Raw genomic sequence first — 20,745 nt, 5'->3', positions numbered from 1 at the left:
TGGACGTGCAGGTCAGGCTGTTTAAGGAACGGCAGATTCATTATTTGGCTAAATGTAGCTTTACTCTAAAATATGCAATGTACCTTCCTTAATAAATAATTTAAAATAAAAAAGCTTGAAAAACAGAAACTATTTGTTGTCAAATGGAGCTATGTAATTGTCCTTTGCACACCCAGAGAAAAGAAAAGTTTCTTTTTAAACATAAAAACACGTCAATCACTTCCACAGCCCAGAACTATGAATCTAGTTTTCTACATACGTGTGGAAAAGCACACAGCGATTCATAACACTCATAAAATATAGTCCTGGATCTGCCAGTTTGAAGTGAGCGATAGCAATCAAGAGTAAAACCAGCTAATATGTTAAATGGCAAACAGAGATTTGTGGTGATCAAACGAGACGAGCCTTTCTCTGTGCATGTGGGTCAATAGGAGGTCAGCGGCAGGCTAATGTGACAGAGGGGCTGCCGGAGGTGGACACGGACGTACGGTGATGAATGGGATGTGATGAGATGCACAGCAGTAGAGCCGACCGCCGAGCGGGGGCTACGGCTTAATCGTTAGAGCACCATGGATCAAGGCAAAGGCTGATTGCATCGCGCGTTCGTGTATGTGCGTCCACGCGCCGGCATTATACGACTTAAGGTTACGCGAAGACGTTTGTTTACATTTATTGCGAGAATAAAACTTTTTTTTACTCGTTACCAATGTTTCTTCGACGCTGCTTCATCCCACATCAGCGTAGAAAGAAAGAAAAATAATACAAGCAAATCTTGTATTTTACGCTTTTTTATCAAGCTGGCTGTATTATTTTTATCTGATATAAATGCAGGTGATCCGAGGCGCCGCCGCTTTAATCTCTTCTTTTATGACACATTCAAGTGGTCATGTTTTTTTTTAGTAAAAACCTTCGAATAAAAGAAGCAAATGCGAAGGATCCCGAGCATTTATTTCACTGAAATGTGGCTATTTGACAGTTCGGCAGAGCCTTTTAACGCCCTGATCAAAGTGTGGATCATTATGTGAGAAAGAGTAACACTGCCTTCGAAAAAGATGAATACATTTTTTTAAGTCTGCTGTATCAACACACATATTTTGACACATCAGTTGAATGTGAGCAGCGTATATAGACGTGCGTTTACTCTACAGCTAATTGGTGGATGTTTTACACCGAGTTAGATTTGATTTGGTTGATGGCACTAACCGTTCCAGAAAGATTAGAAGAAAAAAAAAAAAAGCAGCACTTCCCCATTGTTCTGTGCACAGACTGAGATAACACACCGACCGAGTGCTGCCCCTGCTTGCCTCTGTTCTCTCTGTCTGCCTGAGCTTATAACACTGGGGCTGTGGGGACCAGCATGAAGTTTGGATGATCCGAGCTGCTGTATTGTTTGTACTCCGTCTACACCGACTTCACCGCCTGCGACAGCGAGCAAACACCCACCTCACAGCTCAATATGCTTCCAAAGATCAGACCAACAAACTCCACACAGCACCCGCCCCGCAAAAAAAATAAATAATAAAAAAACTTCTGCCCCGCGGTTCTTATCCGACTCCGCGCAATTATCGCAGACGTCGTAACGCGTGATCCGCAACATCATAAGGCCAGATCAATAACCCGGAGAAAGTGGTCGAGGATTGTTGCCGAGCATCTTCTCCCTTTTCGCTGCTTTGTATTTTGAGCTTTTCCCTTCCCCAAATCAGACATCAATGGTTCCCTCAGCAGATTAAGTGTGGGCGAAGTTAAGAAAAAAAGGAGCAGAGCGAGCAAGAGAGAAAAGATGAGTAGGACCGCTGGGAATAAGAATAGCCGCCCTGGCCTGTCTTACAACAACATGCTCTTATTAGGCTCAATAACATCTCCAAAAAAACACACTCTCTAATTTACTCGTCCATGTATTGCTGTTTCAGCCTCCTGTTGGTCAATCTATCTCCTCATACTTGCCCTCTAGTCGTGGCTACGCTGGCCTCTCTCATTTCCACCACTTGTCGCTTCTCTGATTTTCTTTTTTTATCTTCCCCCCTCCTCGTCTCTCTGTCTTAATCTATAGCCGGCCAGCTCTCATACCTCGGCCACCAGCCAACAAGATTTCTTGTTTTTATTCCAATTGCACTGAGTAGTCTTCCTTGTTGCTTTCTTCGTCTCTCCTCATTTGTCTTCCTCTATCTTTTCCTCATCTTTCTGTCATGGGCTTTTGTAGTACTTGTGCTGTTGAATTATATCTCTCTCTCTCTCTCTCTCCCATCTGTGTTATAAATAGTGGCTGGATTAGACTGACTTTTTTGTTTTGCTCACTATTAGGGAGCGGATCAATTCCACAAATTGAGTGGATGGGGAAGCGAATAAACACACACACACACACACATAGGCACACACACACTCGCGCAGCCCTTCTGTCCTCCGAAATGCCAGAGCGACAAAGACGACACAAACACGGGCATTGTTCTTGTATTCCCAATGCTGGCTCCCTCATAACAGTCCTCTTCTCTTCCATTCTCCACATCCTTTTCTTTCAGCCTTAAGCCTTTTGGACTTGCATTGACCCCTCTTCCTCTCCTTCCTTGTTTTCTTTTCATTACCCCCCCATTTTTTTTTTTTTTCCTTTATCACCGCGCTCTTTATGCTCGCCTGCTAACAAAAACATTTTTTTCTTACGTCTTGACTGCAGGTTTTTTTTTTGCATGTTGCCAGATAACAGAGGCTTGTTTGAAGTGCCACGAAAACACACAGAGCGAAACCGCGCATTTGCTCGAATAAATATCAACACAAAAAATCAAAACCTGCCTTAAAATGAATCTCCTTATTGCTCTCCACTTCAAAGCGCTCAGACACTATCCCCTGGTTCCTAACACTGTCCTTACACATTACTGCTTAATACCGCTAACTTCCTAAACATATCTCAAATCTATCCTTGAAGGCTACGCAGTCTCCTTAAACGGCAACCTCGCTCCTTGTTGCTTCAAACTATCCTACCTTCCTATTGAGACAATCCTTATACCTTTTCTTTTCTCCTAAATCCTTATTGCTTAAAAACTCCCCTTACTCCTTGTTGCATCAAACTGCCCCAATCCCCTGTCGGTTAAAGACTATCCTCCTTAATGCTCAAAATCTACCCAACCTCCTTAATGTTTAAAGACTGTCCTATAAGCCCTCGTTCCTTAAAGACTACCCGAACCATTTATTACATCAAGACACTAACCTGACTCCTTATTGCTTCAGGACTTCCCTAAGTCCTTATTGCTTAAAAACTGCTCTTGCTCCTTATTCCTTAAGGTCTCTCTTGACTCCCTTTGGCTTCGAGACACTCCTAACTCCTTATTGTGTACATCGTAATCCTTTCATTTAACGCCTTATTTCTTAAATACTATCTGACACCTTTATTTCTCAAAGGTCCCATATTATGGCCCTTGTTAGCAAATGAGTGAAAACCTCACATTTGTCAGAGATGTGTCCGCAAAGACGGTTTATTTTACCATGACTGTATAACCTGGTTCTAAGTGGACTGTTTCTGTAGCGTTAAATACATCTGAGCTGCTCTCCCCTTCAGGAAGAAGACTCTCTATGTGCATGTGATTGACAGCACGAGGCCAAATAGATGACAGCAATGTGAATGAGTGGGCGAGACCAGGGTGGAAATGTCGCATAAATCCCTACACAGCAGTTGTTTTTAACTTATATGTACAGTGAGTCTGTTAGACAAAATCAGTAGTTCAGCAGTTTGTAAATGTCTCTGGAGCTACTGCTGGTTACCATGTAGTCCTAAATGGCTGCATTTCACTCACGGCTTAAGACTCTTTTAGTTGTCTTATGACTGAAATGGAAAAAATGTGCAAATGAAAACAACTTTATTGCCAACATGGTTGTATTAAATTACAGTATATGTGAGCACAGAGAGCAGGAGAGAAGCAAGCAGATGGAATACCAGCTGAATTTAGGTTGCACTGGGCATGAAAACACCATGCAGTTCTTTCTGTATTCGCTTCAAACTGCTGTCTTGTCTCAGCGTTACAGTCTGATTCTGAGCTAGGTGATCAACGCGAATTGTAACATTAGCCCGATTAGCTGCACAACATGCTAAAACTAAGAATTTAATTACTATTGTTGTGGTGATATTGCCATCAGTAACAAAAATGTACATGTATGAACTGGATTTTAGATACTGGGAGTGCATGTAGATTCTTGTGTTCACTCTTGCAGCAAACAGCAAAACATTTACTGTATTTTGCTTGTGGCTAAAATATTATGTTAAAAACATAGTAAACACTTTTACAGACTTCCCACACAACTAATTACTTAGGAACACTCACCAGACTCGTTATTTCTTAACATCTATTCGGACTCCACATTGCTCCAAACCATCCCATCTCCTTATTGTTTGAAGGATGCTTGCTTGTTATGCTACGTTGAAACATTACTGAAGAAATACCATCCACCTGCCTCGTCTTTTACCGTATTGATTTCTTTGAAACTAGTCTTAAGCCTCGTTGCTTAAAAATGATCCAAAGTCTGGCCTTCGGTTGTGTGAACAAACAGTTCCCACAATATTTTCCACACAAGAACATGAAGAAAAACTATTCTACAGTGAGAACAATTTAATAAAAGTCAGATGCACAGAAACTTAATAAGGTCAGAGCTTGAGTTCAGCATTAGAAGCTGTTTTGAGTAAGAAGTGAGGCAACTGGTACAATATACAGAAACAATGACCTGGTTCTACTTCCAACACGAATAAAGTGCATTAAAATTCTTTTTGTGTAGCGTAAGAATAAATTTCACCAGAGGGCTCTCAAGCAAGCGTAGGTCTATATAGATGCAAATGCAATTCCTTGCTTCATATTTGCACATACATTACATAAAATGTAATCAACCAGTCCCCCAATGCTCCTCCTCCTCATCTCCCTCCTCGTCTGTCCTCATGTAACCTCTCATTATCCTCAGTCCACCTCCTTCAGTTTCTCTGCCTTCGCCACTTTTCTCCCTCTTATAACGATCTTGCCATTACTGGGGCTTCCGTTCCTGCCCTGGTTTCGCAGGGTGTCTGTGGTCTAATTGGGAGTGAATGAATGTGAGTGTGTATTGCTGTGAAGCCTCATTGACTGAGATCCAGGGGTTGGCTGTCCATCCCCCACCCCCCCTATAGAGATGTGTCTGTTTAAGTCTTTACAGACAAACAAACACACAACCAAGCATATTGCACCCACACTTAAATACATTTCAACACTGACACTTCCACAAAAAAATGTTATACACGCGCAAAACACAAGCATATTTGAATTGTAGAAATCTATATCTGTTTACTTTCTCACTTGTGCTTTTGAAAACAACTCTTAAAATATGCAAATATATGTCTTGCATTTATACCAGCGCATGTACAAAGAGGCCCTGTGGCTGCAGAAATATGTAAAGTACAAAATAGCTGCAAACCTGATGGCCCATGACACCATGAAAAAACACTTTATGTTCAAAACACACCATTTCTGTTCAACCATTCTGTCAGTCAGTGTTACACAACTACAAATGTTCACTTGCTGAGCAACTCTGTTTTTCATTATATTAACTTTTTCACTTGTGTGCATCAAACTGGACATTTTTTAAGATGTCTGACTGCATATCTGTAGCATCATTTTAACATCGTAGTGAGGATTTGCATGAGCTAATTTCATTTAAGTTTTGATTATACTGATATTTAAGTAAATACATGGAGGTCTGCAGCTAACAATTATTTTTCATTATGGATTATATGATAATCAAATCATTTTCTTTGTAAAATAGCAAACTAGAAGGAAGATTTTCATGATAATTTCCATGAAAAAATGACTATTTTGGAATTTCTGTAATCGTCAGATTATAGTTATAATAAAACAAAGCACAAAAATTAGTGATGCACGATATTAAAATTTCTGGCCGATATTAAGATTTCTGATATCGCTGATAACCTATATTACTGATGTCGATATTCAATTTTCGTTAACACCACAAAATGAGTATAAGTAAGCACTGTGAGAACGTGGAAACTATTTAAAGAAGCCCATACCAAATTAGACCACATAGTCTTCTTTATTACAAAATTAAAACATATTTAAACATATTTAACGTTCAAGTCCAGGACTATTTAAGTAAAAACATCTGTGAAATAGCAGCAATATCAAATGTAGAGACGAAGGCGTTAATGTCAGACAATCATTGTTTTTTCACATCGGCTACATTTGTTTATTGGACTGATACCGATATATCGGAAAAAACCACTAATATCGGTCGATACCGATATAAAGATTTCTGATATTTCAGATAACTGATATTACCGATGTCCATATTCAATTTTCGTTAACACCACAAAATGAGTATAAGTAAGCACTGTGAGAAAGTGGAAAGTATTTAAAGAAGCCCATACCAAATTAGACCGCATAGTCTTCTTTATTACAAAAGTATATATATTATTTAAACATATTTAACATTCAAGTCCAGAACCATTTAAGTAAAAACATCTGTGAAATAGCAGCAATATCAAATGTAGAGATGAAGGCGCTAATGGTAGACAATCATTGTTTTTGTTTTTTTACATCGGCTAAATTTGTTCATCGAACCAACACCGATATATCGGGGGGGAAAAAACCCTAACATCGGCCGATACTGATGTGGTCACCGATATATCGTGCATCTCTAACAAAAATGCAAAGGCTGAAGTGATTTTTAATGTAATCAGTAATGCCAACTCATCATTTTTGCTTAAAAAAAAATAACTCATGAATGCATGAATTGATTACCAGTGTAGTTTTGATCAGTTATTTAACACATCTGCATGTTTGTGACTTAATTTATTTTCAGTATTTTTTTTTTATGTTAAAGGTAGAATTGCTGATTTGGGAGAAAATTAGCTAGTTAGCATATTTAGATAATTAACATGTGCACTTTGATCCCCATTGACAGAGCCAGCGCCAGACATTTGTGAACTTGACCAAAAAAAAGTGCGTTGTGTTCAAAACGCTGACTCCAGCTTTAAGTCATTGTTTACAAGTTCAGGGGACAGTTTTTAATCGAACAACAGGAGGTCACATGAGCCACACAAAAGGCAGAGTCGCTTTTTTTTTCTCTGCACATTTTGTATACAAAACTGCAGAGTATATTACCTTGTGGGTGTAATGTATTCTTGTTCTATTTGCGAGTTCCAGCAGGAGGAGCAGAGAAACAATAAATTGGGTGTAGAGAGTCTCCGCTGTCGTCTCCGCTCAGACACCAGCGTTCCCATTAAGTAATGCTGTCAGCTCTGTCACTACCCACCGCTCTCCATCTCATACATAACAATACCTCCTTAATTGGAATGCTCCTCCGACAGTTACAATACAATCCAGGTGAAAAGACACAAACAACAGCGAGTACAAAGTGCGAAAAAGACAACAAACCCTGAAAACAGTGGCGGCTAGTCAAATTGAGTGGAACTTTCGGAACTTCGCAACTTTGCTCAACGTGCATCGGCAGAACCGGATGTGTGTGTGAGAGAAATGAGTCATCTTTCCTGCTGTTTATATCAGTGCAGCGTGTGTGTGTGTGTTAGTGTGTGTGTTTCCTGCTGTTCGACCTGTGATCTCTGGGATCGGGTGTCACCACGGGGCGTGTTTGTCTGTGTTGTTTGTGCGAGCGCGAGTGCAGCCGACACAGTTTTACATTCATGCTGGTGCTCCATGCCACCCCGGTGGGAGTATGGATTATCAGCAGCCACTTATCTCTTCTTGTCTGTGCTGACAGTTGATCTGATGGTGGAACAGCAAATTCTACTTCTGCTCCAGAGCTGTCAGACCTTCTGCTCTGATTGGTTTTCCAGCACAGATTTCGTCGCGCTCACATCTCCCTTGTAGCCGAAACCAGAAAGAAGGCTGGTGAATAATCACTATCTTGATGTTTAGGATCGTGGTTGGAAGTTTTCCTGCTGCAGTCCCACTTGATCACCGCTGTCTCATGTGACGATGCAGAATCCAAATTTGTACATTTTTGGCTTCCCTTGGACTAAACTAGTAAATACATGGACCTGCCAAGAATACTTTCACCAGCTACACTATTTACATACCATCCTCAGAATAGGACACCATACTTGCATGAAATGATGCGTGACGTTAGATTTTTTTGTGTAGTGAACACAGCAGACACTTTTAGATGCTACTTCTGCCTGTATATCCACTATATTAACATCGAATCTTATTATTACCACCAGAAAGGTGAAACAAATACAATAACATACTAAATACATTTAAATACCGTCAAATTTTCAGGTCAAAGAAGTGCTACTTTCCAGAAAAGTGCAAAGGAAGTTGAGATTTTGTGTAAAATACTGAAAAGGAAAATATGTCCTGTCAGTTTCCTTTTCAATATTAAACCATAATCTTGCCTGAACCCTAACCATATATTGTGATTGAATGATTATAACCATAAAAACTGCTTTAGTTGCTCTGAGAGTTGGTTAAAAGAATGAAATATATTAAGACAGAACCTTTGAATAAATCACTCGCTTTAGGATTCTGTAGGTAATTTCATCAAAGCGTTTGGTCCTAATTGCAGGCGTTGGATCCTGTATTCGGCATTTTTCTTGATTATCTGCATTGTTACTCTTTAAAATGATTCGCATTAAAATAAACTGATTTTAAAATGTGCTACTTTGGCTCAGATGCAGTCTGTGTTTGTAGCCACGCTGTGGAGTCAAGCAACGTCCCTCCTACAGTCCCATCTGATGGGTTACATGGAGGCTTTGAAGAATAAAGGATAAGTGCAAAAAGGTTATTTAAACAAAGCTTTGCGTTGGTGCTATTCGAGTGAAAATAATGCATATGGTTACTTCCACATAAAGTAAATTGCGAAATACCTCTTCAAGTTTTAAGAGGACAGCATGTGAAGAAAGAAGGTCATTAATTCAACCCATACAAACTAATTTATCAAAGCATGTTTTTTTTTCCATTAAAATAATCCTGTCATATCTTTAAAATGGCTTAAATGTAAAGGCAGCTCCTCTTTTCCCCATTCGCTGCAGCTGAAGCACACCAGCTCACCTCTAACTCTGCTAAAACACTGTCAAACAACTGCACAAAACCCAATAACAAGTTGTATTACATGAGTAATTTCCCCCTAAATGTACATACAGAACATCTTAGTCTACATTTTGACAGGAGCGGTTATTTAGGTTTGCTACATATGAAACCCTGGAATCTGAATCTGTGTTTGGGAGGCTGTCAACAGTCGGCTGCATTCTCATGAAAGGAAAGTGCTGAGTCATGGTATTGACTGCTTATCTTTCTTATGATTAACCAGGTTTAAAAAAAAACTGAACTTGACAGAAGGGGGTCTTGAAAATAAGTTTAAACATACGCTGATCTTTTCCGCAATGATTATGTGACTCCACGGCATAGATTTGCCATTTGTCACGTTGTTGTTGTTGATTTACACCGGAGGGGTTTTTTAAAGAAGCGACTACGGATGCTTGGCATGCGTCAATATCGGTGTCATGCTCTTGCGCCATCATGTACCATCACCTCTTCATCCGTCAGCTCTAACAGCCTCCCTGCAATCTGGGAATCCATAGTTCCGATACAGCATGACGGGAGCGTAAACAGTAGCCAGACACCTCCAGTAGTGACAGAAGAGGCTCGCCGTCATGGATTATCTACTGTTAGTGCAGCATCTTTTGTTGCTAAAATACACTCGCAGCACACAGTTTCTGCTCCGATTTAATGAGACGCTCCCTCGCTTCTATCATTCTCTGGAAACCCTGTACCAACCAAAACCTACTGTATAATTCTGCAATGCTTCACTAATATTACTCTCCGTGCCTGCTGGGAGGTCCTCTCTGCAATGCAATTTGACGATTCCAAACTTCATTTGTTTCAGTGAGCACTTTAAAGTTTATTGATTTGGATTAAATAGACCCACAATAGCTCTTGGCTTGCTCAAAGCCAGCATCGGGGTATTCACCGAGGTCCAGGAGTGGAAGAGGAGCTGAGCCAGCCTTCACTGTTGCATCCCTCAGTCCCATATAGCCATTACACATGGCAATAAACCCAGCCAAGTGCAAAACAAAAAAAGAAAGACGGGAGGGGGAAAAAAAGCTCTTTTCTCAAGCACTAAGCTAGCTGACAGGCCACACGGCGCCAACCAGCGCTCTCCTTCCTCCGGTTTCTTCCCTTCTTTTCCTCGCCTGTCCCGCTCCATCTCCCGCTACCTTCCGATCCTTTTTATCTCAGCCTCTTCCTCCCTCCTCTTCACTTTCTTTGTCTCGTCAAAGGGGTTTCAAGCTCAATAAAATACTATCTGTCAGCGTGCGATGGAGTAGGTGTATTCGACACGATATTGACACAACCTTGACACGACGTGGGCCGAGCATCGAGTTAACGGCGAGGCGAGGAGCTTCGGCAGCAAATAACCGACAGGCCCACCGAGAGACGGAGTGATAGAAAGAGACAAGAGATTGAGTCTCTGTAGTAATGTTAAAATAAAGTTAGTTTGACAGTGCTGTTGATCCTTTCCAGCGCAAGATTCTATTCGCTTCTGTGCCGCCGCTCTTTTATACTCTTGCTATTTTATCCTTTGACACGCCGCCGTGTGATGTTTTCTCTGCGCCGGTCCGTCCTGTTTAGCTCTTTCATTTTGCATTTTCACTTAGTGTTCTGTTCAGTTCTGCTCATGCTTCCTGCTTTTTTTTTTTAACCTCCATTCTCCTTTCATCATTTTTCAATATACAGTCGTGCTCAGTCTTGTCCCTGTGCCACCTCATTCCATTCAAAATCCTCTTATAAAGTAATTTGTACTCGGCACATAAGGATGTAAAATGGTGAAATAAATAATATAATGGAGGCCGGCCTGCGTATTTTTCCGTTGCTGATTGCTCGCGGCCTCCTTGTCCTTTTGTGTTTCACAATTTGGAGATTTGGCAACAAGAATGTGTATTGTACAGTACGCTGAATATTACACTGTGTCCGTGGTGAAAATCCGACAGGAAATGGAGAGATTTAGCAGGAGAGCATCCCCCCTGGATGCTCCTAATTATATGAAAAAGATGAAACGTGCCAAGTCTCTGTCCTCGCATGGCGCTGTTTTCTAAAAAACTGTGAGCGAGTACTGTAATAGTAGTGGTGGAGGGGGGAGTGTTTTGGAGTGAACGTGAGAGTACGAACAGAGACGGCGATATGGAGCGATGCTGCATTGCCCACAGGCCAGCGTCTGTTAGCAGAGTTATAACCAGAGTGGAAACACCACATAATACAGAGAGACAGAGAGGGGAGGAGGAGGAGGAGGAGGAGGGGAGTAACAGGCCAAAAGAGGAGGAAATTGAGAAAAACACTTTGATGCCGACAAAAACAGAGTGGAGACAAAAGCTTGTATCTGTCTCACCACGACAAACTCTTATTATTCCCTCACACCATCTAGTATATTGCCGTCTGGGAGAGAGAGCATCATGAATGTCTTCTGTGCTGCTATGATAAAGCCCAGCGCGCTCTCTGACATCTTTCTTCTAACTTAACAAACACAGAGGCCCCCGGTGCCGCCATCGCTCGAACCGATGCACCTCTTTTACACCCTTCTGTCTCATTAAATTAGCAAGAATCGCGCGAAACTAAGATCTCAACCAGTCCAAAGCGGGCTTTTCCTGCCGTGTTGACACGTCAGCCGTTTCCAGCTATTACTGGATGCAACGTATTCAATTAGGAGGCATAAATTAAGAGCTGATTGAGTAAACCGTGCTCACTCATCCAGCGAGCGGGAGAACAACTTTCCGCCGTTGCAGGTTGTTTATCAAAAGCCTAATGCGGAGCCGTTGTTGTGCTTTGAGCATACGGCTGGTCAGCGGGGACAATAAATTTTACAGATAAACTTTTACAAGCGTTTGGGGCTCGGGAAGTATTAATTTCAAAGCGTGCAAAGTGGGTGGTAAGTATTCTGTTTTTAAAAAATCGAGGCTTAAAACGCTGGTCGTCGCTGTTTTATTGTGATCTGTTCATATTATATATTATAGAGCGTCCAGGCTAGAAAATGTGTCACTGTACAGAATATTTTGGGTTAATAAATAGTTGTGTATCGACACCTTCTTTTCTCCTCCTTGCACAGTATTGTTGTGAGACGGCTGCTTTGGTGCAGATGCTGGAGACGTTAATATTATTGAATATTCTCTAACCGTCCCGTGTGTACATTACAATAAAAATAACATGAATAATATATTAGAAAGAATTGAAATAAAATCTAATAATTACTGGGATTGAACCTTGTGTTTCTTGTAAAAATCTGTGTTGTTCTGCAGCGTTGTCCTGTGTGCGTATTACAATAAAAACGCTATGAATAATATATAGCATTTAATATATATATAATCTAAATGGAATAACAGTAATATAGAATTGACCCCTAGGCTGTGTAGCATCACTGACAGAGAACATATCTGACCACACATCGTTTTAAGCTTTTAATCAGAGATGCTAACAAAGCTAGTGCTAAGTTAGTAATATATTCAGCCATCTGATATGCTGCGTGTGCTCTCATACGTCTGCTGTTTGTATGTACGTGTATTTTCCTTATTATCCGCCTGCGCTGTGAAGCAAGGCCAGAGGAAAACGCGTGGGCAGTTTCTATCTAGTGGTACGATCCGCACGCCGAGCTCCACGGGGATTGAGATACAGTTTTCTAAGAGAATCGACTGGTTGGTAGGCAGCGCGTTAATATGTGTTCATCTCGATCGTAACCTGCTCTGGAGCGGCGTGAGTCACCGTCCTGGTTTGAAGTGAGTCGACGTCATAGCTCTGAGAATCCAGGGTTAATTCAAGGTTAAACCAGGGTTAGTTTGCTAAACTCAAACCCTCCTACACATCCTCGGCCTCTCCAGGAAGAGATATCTTGATCTCTAGGAGGTTTCCTGATATATAACGACTATAAACAGTGCACTGGTTTTAAATTAAGGGTCGAGTTTGGGGTCAGTAAGCAACGTTTAGCTGCATTATTAATGTTTTGTCTCCACCTGTTTTAATTAAAGCTCTTTTCTGTTGGGCTACGTACATTTGAAATATATTCCTAAATGTAAAGTTTGAAAATTGAAACCATAAAAAAAATGCAAGCTGTCATGTAAACAAAGCTTTAAAGCTGCACTAGTCTATATTAATAATAGCTCACGTGATGGTGCATGATGGGAAAGGGGTTTCTGATGACAACCAATAGATAAGAATCACCCTGATATCTACAGAGCATTTTAGCCTCTTTTAGCTCATTGTTTGCATTTTCTAAAGCACAACTCAGCTACATTCAACCAGCTGATGCATTTAGCAGCTAAAGAGCCACAGCTACAGGAAGGTGAATATTGAAGCTAAGCTAATCAGGTGACCAGAGACAAATTAATGACAATTTTTTGCCTGAACTCAATAAGATGTGTCATTTTTGTGTGTACAGCTTTTTTATTGTCCCTAAGTAGCCACAAATATCATTTAATTCAGGTTTAAATAATTCAGGCTCATAACAGATTCTATTATTCCATCATTGTCAACCTTTCTATTGTTTCTTTACATATAAGAAGGTTTTTAAATTCGAAGTTGCACTACTCGACTTAAGGTTGAAATTCATTCCGAATAATTGAATTTCTGTCCAATAATAGAGCCGTGCATGCAGTAACTAAAAAATCAAGCGACTGTATAAACCGTGAAATCTGGGAAAATAGCACAATTATGATCAGAAATGCTGGCTAATAGAATCGTTAAGGTAAATTTAGACCTTGGTTTGATTAATAACGCTACTTTACTGTGATTTAATACCTATTTTGACGGTCTGTAGCATCACTATTCATAAGGAAGGTCTTCTTTAATCCATCAGAGAACAGGTATTTTTCCTTTTTTACAAATGAGATAAATTTGTAATTTATGCTTCTGCACCATTGTGCTGGTAGTGATTCCATCTATTTTTATGGTCCTTTACAGCTTTTATTGATTCATTATTAAACAAAAAAACAATGAAAGATAACGTATAGTTTATTACGAACATTAATGTATGTATGTGGTAACCTTAAGTAGCTTCATGCACTGTTTACCAAACAGCTTCTCTTCTATCCTGACTATTAAATATCAAACGAGTTTCGGTCGCTTATTTCTGCGCCGCGCTGATTAATGTGATGCAATTCGTTATGCAACTGTCCTTCATCTGTGTCTGTAAATCTGGTTTTTGTTGGAATATTTCCTTTTAAAGGTGTGCCCATGTTTGCACTGTGTGGTCTTGTTTGTTTGCACTGTGAGTGTGTGTGTGTGTGAGAGCGTGTCAGAGAGAGGTGACATTGTTCCTGGCAGAAATATGTTCCAGGTTTGGGGGCTCAGGTGGCTCTGGTTTGTCTCTGATCAGAGCTGACACACAGGACGGCACAGTAACACACTATCTCTGTCTATTTCTTGATTTAGCTCAATCTCGCTCTGGTTTGTAATCCCCCTCCTCTCTCTCCACACACACACACACCACACACTCATGCGCAGGGCTGTGCTGTAAGCTCTATCAATCTTTCTGAACATCAATCCTGAGCAGCACTGCGGCCCAAAAGCCTTTTGCTTTCTCACACCTGATGCAGAAGGCTGCTGAATGAAGCCACCTAGACGGGTTGAGGATGCTTCTTACAGTATGTATGTTTTTTTGTTGTTGTTTTTATTATTATTACTACTTGAATAGAATGGCGTATAAATATGTTTCTGCATGCCCTAGAATATGCTGCTTCAAAGCATGCCAATTTGAAAAGGCTGTTGATACGCCGCTGAAAGAATGAGGACAAAATGGTGGACAAAACGCATGAACTGATTGCGCAGCTGTTATCGGGCAGAAGCTGCCCACTTTCACTTTGCTTTGTTCCCGGACTAATAATGCGCTATTTCGGCCAGCCAAATAAGTTACTATTTGGGGGGAAGACAATCTGCTTTCTATCAGTTTTCAGATGTTACAAGTAATGTTCTGTTGACTGCTTGACTATAACAATGGGGTTTTACCATGTGGCGACTCGTAGTGGGGCGGAGGAGACCAATGAGGACGGTCGGCTCCTGACCTTCACGAAAACTGGGATTATTAACAACCGGAGGACCAGTTTGTAATTCACAGTTGGTAGGGTTTTAACACTGATTCTGGTATTTTTTAGAAATATCTCCTTGTGTTTTAATACATATAAGAATATTGCAACGACAACTACGACTACTGCTTCTAATAATAATGTTAAAGCACATGTCTTCATTTAAACCCCTGAAATCTCATTTTTTGATTATTTTGCTGGAAGAAAATAAGTTTTTCCTGCCTTTAAATGGTTTAAATTCAACTCGACACTGTTGCTTCTGCTACTAAGTTCTCGCCTCTTTCTCTCCCATCTACTCGCTGCAGCTGGAGCACACCAGCTCACCTACAACTCTATTCAAACGTTGTAAAACTACTCTATGCTATGCAATGGACAGTTGTCACATTGCAGCAACTTAGCCTGAAACTGACCCTGAAGAATAATGATACAGAAAGCGTGACCCTGCAAGCTGACAGCATCTTATGTTTGTTACATATGAAGTCGTGTTTCTGAAACATTTCCGCGCTGCAGCTTCAAGGTGGTGTCGACTCCTTATTTCACTCATGATGTCTTCCAGCATGTAAAAACACCACACGGACATGTTAACAAGTTAAAAAAACAAGCTGTTTTTAACGATATCTGCTTCTTTTTACTTACTGAAAAAAGGAGAATCTAATATTACCATTTTAAAATATTTAACTACTCGATAAAAGATGTTTTCTGCTTGACTATGTCGATTGCAGGTAACAAGTACGCCGCATACTAGACCATGACTGGCATCAAAACGTCTTGTGTAGTCATCTAGTATGAACTTTTTTAAGGTTTTTCCCTTCAGTATCCAAAAACACTCATCTAGTTTGAAACTCTGCACATACGCTTGGTGAAGGTCAAGCATCCACGCGAGGGTACAATAAGAAAAACATGTTTTCGAGTGCAGAGGAGCTTCAAAATTGACTTTAAATTTCATTTTTTTTGGCAAAATATTGGAAAAGATATTAAAATTTAATTGAGGGATGCAACTAGAATTATATCCCTAGAGGTTAGAGAAGGCTTTGAAACTGCGTTTAGATCATCGCGTAGGGATGTAATTTCAGAAAATATACAGTTGAAGAAAAGGAGAAAACGAAATTATCAAAATGGTTTTACGGGCTGATAGCGGATTTTTTAGGATCTTTTAGGAGTCAAAAAGACAGTATTTCTAAAATCCTGACTCTAGAGCTGGTTGCCAGTATAACCAATGGGTCGATACTGGTGTTAGTCTTCAGCAGAGCTTTTTGCAAAGACCATTAGCTCCATTTACATCTGTATTTCCATGTACAGACATCAAGTCCACGGTTTTCCCATTGCACCTGTGGAAAAAAAGTCATGTTTAGGATAGCGTGGCTGAATTAGGGTAATGGGATTAGAAGTTCCCAAATCGGATGAGGTTAATTGTACATTGTGATGAGGGATGAAAGACATATTTAGAGGAGGAGGAGGAGGGAAGCGTCTTGACTGGGCTCGGCTGTTTCAAACTGCTTTGCTGACTGCGGTAGCTCAAAAAGTTGTGTCTGTGCCAGGCGCGTTTGATCACCAAGAAAATCCTCTTGTGTCAAACTTCCTCCGACTCCCGACTTCAAAAAATACCCCAAATCAAAGAGCATGGTGGAGCAAGAAAAAGATTCACCCGCACAACCCCTCAAAATAGCATAAAGAGAAATATGTATCAAAATATCATCAGTCATCTTTTTTTTTTTTTCTCCAAGAAACAAGTCCAAAAGAACAAAGAAAGAAGAGAGGGGTGGAGGGAGGAAGGGGGGGGGGGTAGATGAAAGTGCAGATATAATCACCTCCACAGTGTAAGTGCTGCAGGTAGGAGATAAATTAAAAGCAAGGCTGTGAGTTTTGTGTCCTTATTCCAGCAGCCGATTAGACCTAAATCTTCCAAAGCGGGGCACAAGCGTCCTTGGATGTCCCCGATTTTTTCTTTTTTTCCCCCTTCTTCTTCTTCCCCCACTCTTACTTGATTTGATGTTATCATCATTGACTTGGAATAGGGCTAGCTTAATATTTGTGTAGTTCCTTATTCAATAGCAATTTCATCCTTGAGCTGGAGGTTGAGCCGCAATAATAATGCACCTCATTGTGGAAGGCGGTCTCAATAGGTGCTTTGTTGCTCGGAATCCTGACAACAATTTGGTTTCTGGGACAATGCTGTTAGTTGGCCAATGTATTTTTCAAGGGCACAGTTGTGATGATGGTGTCCAAGGCTCTCTATCATTTGAGAGCGAGATAAAGACCTTTGAAAAACACTGTGGATGGCTTTATAATGGGGATCTGGTTCCATTAGCCAGGCGTTATGATCTTCCAAGGTTACATGAGGCCAATGGTTTGCAACAGGAAAGACACCTTTTTAATTGCAGCGGTCAGCACAGACACTTTCACCAACACATCGGTATGCATCTCATATCCACCTAAAGGATGTTCTGACTTGTGTGTGTGCGAGTGTTTTCCTCTGCTATATGTGTACACATCCCCCAAAAAGACTTCAAAACAAGAAAAAAGGAAAAACATGCAACAAAAATACCTTCGTCTCGAGGCTTGTTCATTGAAGATTCATCATGTTTTTTTGTGAGCGGACCTAGGGTTAAGAAAAAAAGGGGGGAAAAAGAGAAAAGAGAAAATTCAAAAAAGATTACTGGCAAAAACCGAAAAAAAAAGAATATCAAAAAAAGAAAAGAAGCAAGAGCAAAAAGGACAAATCAGCAAGAGTTCATGTTTGCTTATTGTTTTTTTTTCTTTCTTTTTCCTTTTAAAAAGAGTACAAAAACAAAAAACAAAAGGCATCACAGACACAGATTTATCACAAGAAAAGACACAAGATCAAAGAAAGCTCTCTCCCCCTGTAGAAGAAAATGGCCGCCATTGTTCACGGTCCCTCTTTCACTCTCTCCTTTAAACCCTGTTTTGTTCCCTAACTTTTTTTTTAGGTGGTGAGTGGGGTTGGAGGAGGGGGGGGAGTTGGTGAAACGGAGGGGGAAAAAGGGAATGTGGATTAATAAAGGCCTCGGCGGTTTGAAGAACAGGACCCAGCCCTTTTCGTCCAACCAAAAACTTTTTTTCCTCTCTCTCTTTTTGAAAAACAGGCAAAGAAGAGGACACCTAAAGGAAGAGTTTGGGTCCTGATGCTCAAACCTCCCCCCAAAATTTGAAATCTGAGCAGTGGAAGCACACACACAAGATTTTAAAGGGTTGTTGCACAACATTAGTACGTTTTTAGAAAGACACAGTGAAACACACACAGACACCTTTAATTACACAGCAGAGAGACAATGACCCCTGTAATGGTAAAAGGCATGTTAAACATGTTGCAGATAAAATAGGGCACAGGTGCTTCAGTGTTTTTCAAGTGTGTGTGTGTGTGTGTGCATTGTTATTATTTAGTGGTTAAACCAGAGAGCTATTCCCCAGGCGGGTAAATAATTACATAGCGCAACAGCAGTGTGTCAATTTGAAATGACAAGTAAGCGTGACGCTAATTGCGCAGAGGAGTGCAGGTAAAAGGTGAATGTAATTTGATCCCCATCTGCCCACTGGCTGTTTTTGGTAAATTAAAAAGAGTGGCGGCGAGAAAGAGAAGAAGACAGAAGCTGCACGCTGAGGGAAGAGAAAAACACCCATCCCTCCATCAACCGCTTCTCAGGTTTTTAGTTTTTGATTTGTTGCCGAACTATTTTTCTCAAAGAACACGACCGGGAGGTTTCTTTGTCGTTAATCGAGCGCTCCTAGACCTCTTCCTGGTGAACGCCGAGCGAGGAGAAGAAAAAAAAATCAGCTTTGATCTCGTTCCCGTTTTATCATCCACCCACCCGTCATTTTGCTGCATGCTGCGGTCATGTAAGGCATGTAAGGTAGAACAGACACCAGACAAATGCGGTTGTTAGTTTGAACCGAAACCATCTGTGTGTACGCCGTTCATCTCGTCTCTCAGAAAGTGTGAACGCTTGTGGAAAATACTCCTCACCTTCAGCCTTCAGAAAGTAAGTACTACTACAAAGATGCTCTTCACCTTTCATCGCTTTTCCCTTTCATCTGATAAATCCACTTTGGGAACTTGAGGTTTGGCAAAGAAGCTGTTTGAGAACAGAATTTGTAAAAAAAATAAAATACTTGTATAACAATACTGAAGTACCTGCTTTTTATCAGAATAAAGACATTGCTTATATACAAACTTTAGGATGGATGAATGTTTGCAGATTATCAAATAAGAACTCATTGATGGCTACAAGCTGAATGACACTTCAAATCGAACACAACAATTTCAAAATAAAAGCACATGACATAATGTTACATCAACACACAAATTAAATGCAGTATAATGGCAGGATAATGTGAAGAACACGACCAAGGTTGAAAAGCATGGAAAAGCAGACTTTAGGTTATGATGTGGTGTTTTTAAGTAGGAGTTATGTAGAGTGGTTTCTTCCAGCGGCCAATAAATATACGACTCGTCTGTTGTTCCTTAATTACCTGGCTGAGTGCACCAGAATCAGGCTTTATATGGGTGTCATATCATTCCCATACATGTGAGCCAGCAGGGACCTCCTCCACCACCTTATAGTTGGCTCAGTATGTCGTAAATGTAGCGATCGGGTAGATTAGAACCCAAAACATGGTCCTTTTCTAAACTGTACCAAACACACACTAAAAATATGCGACAAACAGCAAAAATTAAAATCAAAGTCATGACAAGACTTGAGTCAAAAAACATGGAATGATCTCAGATGGAACTCAAACTCAAGTCGTCTGACTCTTTGTACATGCAAAACCTTTAAAGTAGTTGATTACATCATTAGATTAAATGATAACGTGTGGGAGGTACCTACTGACCCATCTGTAAGGGAATGATATGAGATGTCATCTAATGGGGTGAAGACATCAGGAATGGGAGCTGACTGGTGCCACAACGGCCCCTTTCAAGGTGGGTTATATTGTGGTTTCACACTGAGTTTACAGGGAGGTGGTTGGGGTTGATGATGGGTGTATCAAGCACCGACATCAGAGATTTGGGTGTGTAAGTTTCACAAAGAAGAAAAAAAATGTGGTTAAGTTTTGAACAAGACTACGAGGCTACACCCATCGAACAACTTTGTGAGACTGACTTTGGAAACAGAGGCTCAATAACGAAGCAAAGTACAGAACACATTTTTTTTTTTTTTACTGAATTACTTTGTTGGTGGTTGTTGGGGTGTCACGTCAAGAATTAATTGGCTCAGAGCTTTGAATGTACCAAATTTTGTGATGATTCAACAAGCACATGAGGGTGTAATTCATTGTATTAGAGAGGTATTTAACCTGGTGGTGAAGCGCAATAAAATAAAAAGTCATGAAATCTCTGAAACCATGTGAGGAACAGAAACGTTTGCACAAAATGTCATTGCAGTCCATTTGACAGGAGGTGAGATATTTGAGTCTGGACCAGATCTGCAGACATATACATCCCTAGAACCCCACTACTAGTGTGGTTATGTTTTACCACAGAGTCAAAAAAAACCCCATTTCAGACACAATTAAAGACTTTAAATGAATATTTAAAAATGAAACAGCCCGTTATTGCTGACTTGCACTTTCACATTCCACCCTCCGGACATGTCTGGACAATCTGGACGTTGAACACACACTTGATTCCTTGCGGGTGTTTGGGCCGTCACATTTATAAATACGCCCTGCTTTCAGGTATT

At 40.5% G+C, this 20,745-nt stretch overlaps 1 protein-coding gene across 6 annotated transcripts in view; it reads right to left on the bottom strand.

The window, feature by feature from the left end:
• Positions 1-20,745, bottom strand: part of nlgn2a (neuroligin 2a) — a 199,706-nt gene that overhangs the window by 72,397 nt on the left and 106,564 nt on the right. Inside the window, exon 2 of one of the 6 annotated variants that reach the window (XM_008283340.1) lies at positions 12,236-12,244. The exons of 2 other annotated variants lie outside the window; for them this stretch is intronic. In XM_008283340.1, the coding sequence (XP_008281562.1) occupies positions 12,236-12,244 (9 nt within the window). Of the gene's footprint in view, positions 1-997; positions 1,038-4,865; positions 4,910-12,235; positions 12,245-14,075; positions 14,095-20,745 lie in introns of all 6 variants that reach the window. 3 more of the 6 variants (XM_008283342.1, XM_008283343.1, XM_008283344.1) reach the window with 3 other exon arrangements.

The sequence above is a fragment of the Stegastes partitus genome, unplaced genomic scaffold, assembly GCF_000690725.1.
Source record: "Stegastes partitus isolate 25-593 unplaced genomic scaffold, Stegastes_partitus-1.0.2 Scaffold307, whole genome shotgun sequence".
Lineage (NCBI taxonomy): Eukaryota > Metazoa > Chordata > Actinopteri > Pomacentridae > Stegastes > Stegastes partitus.
The sequence above is the reverse complement of the archived record's forward strand: the minus strand, read 5'-3'. Positions and strand labels throughout refer to the sequence as shown.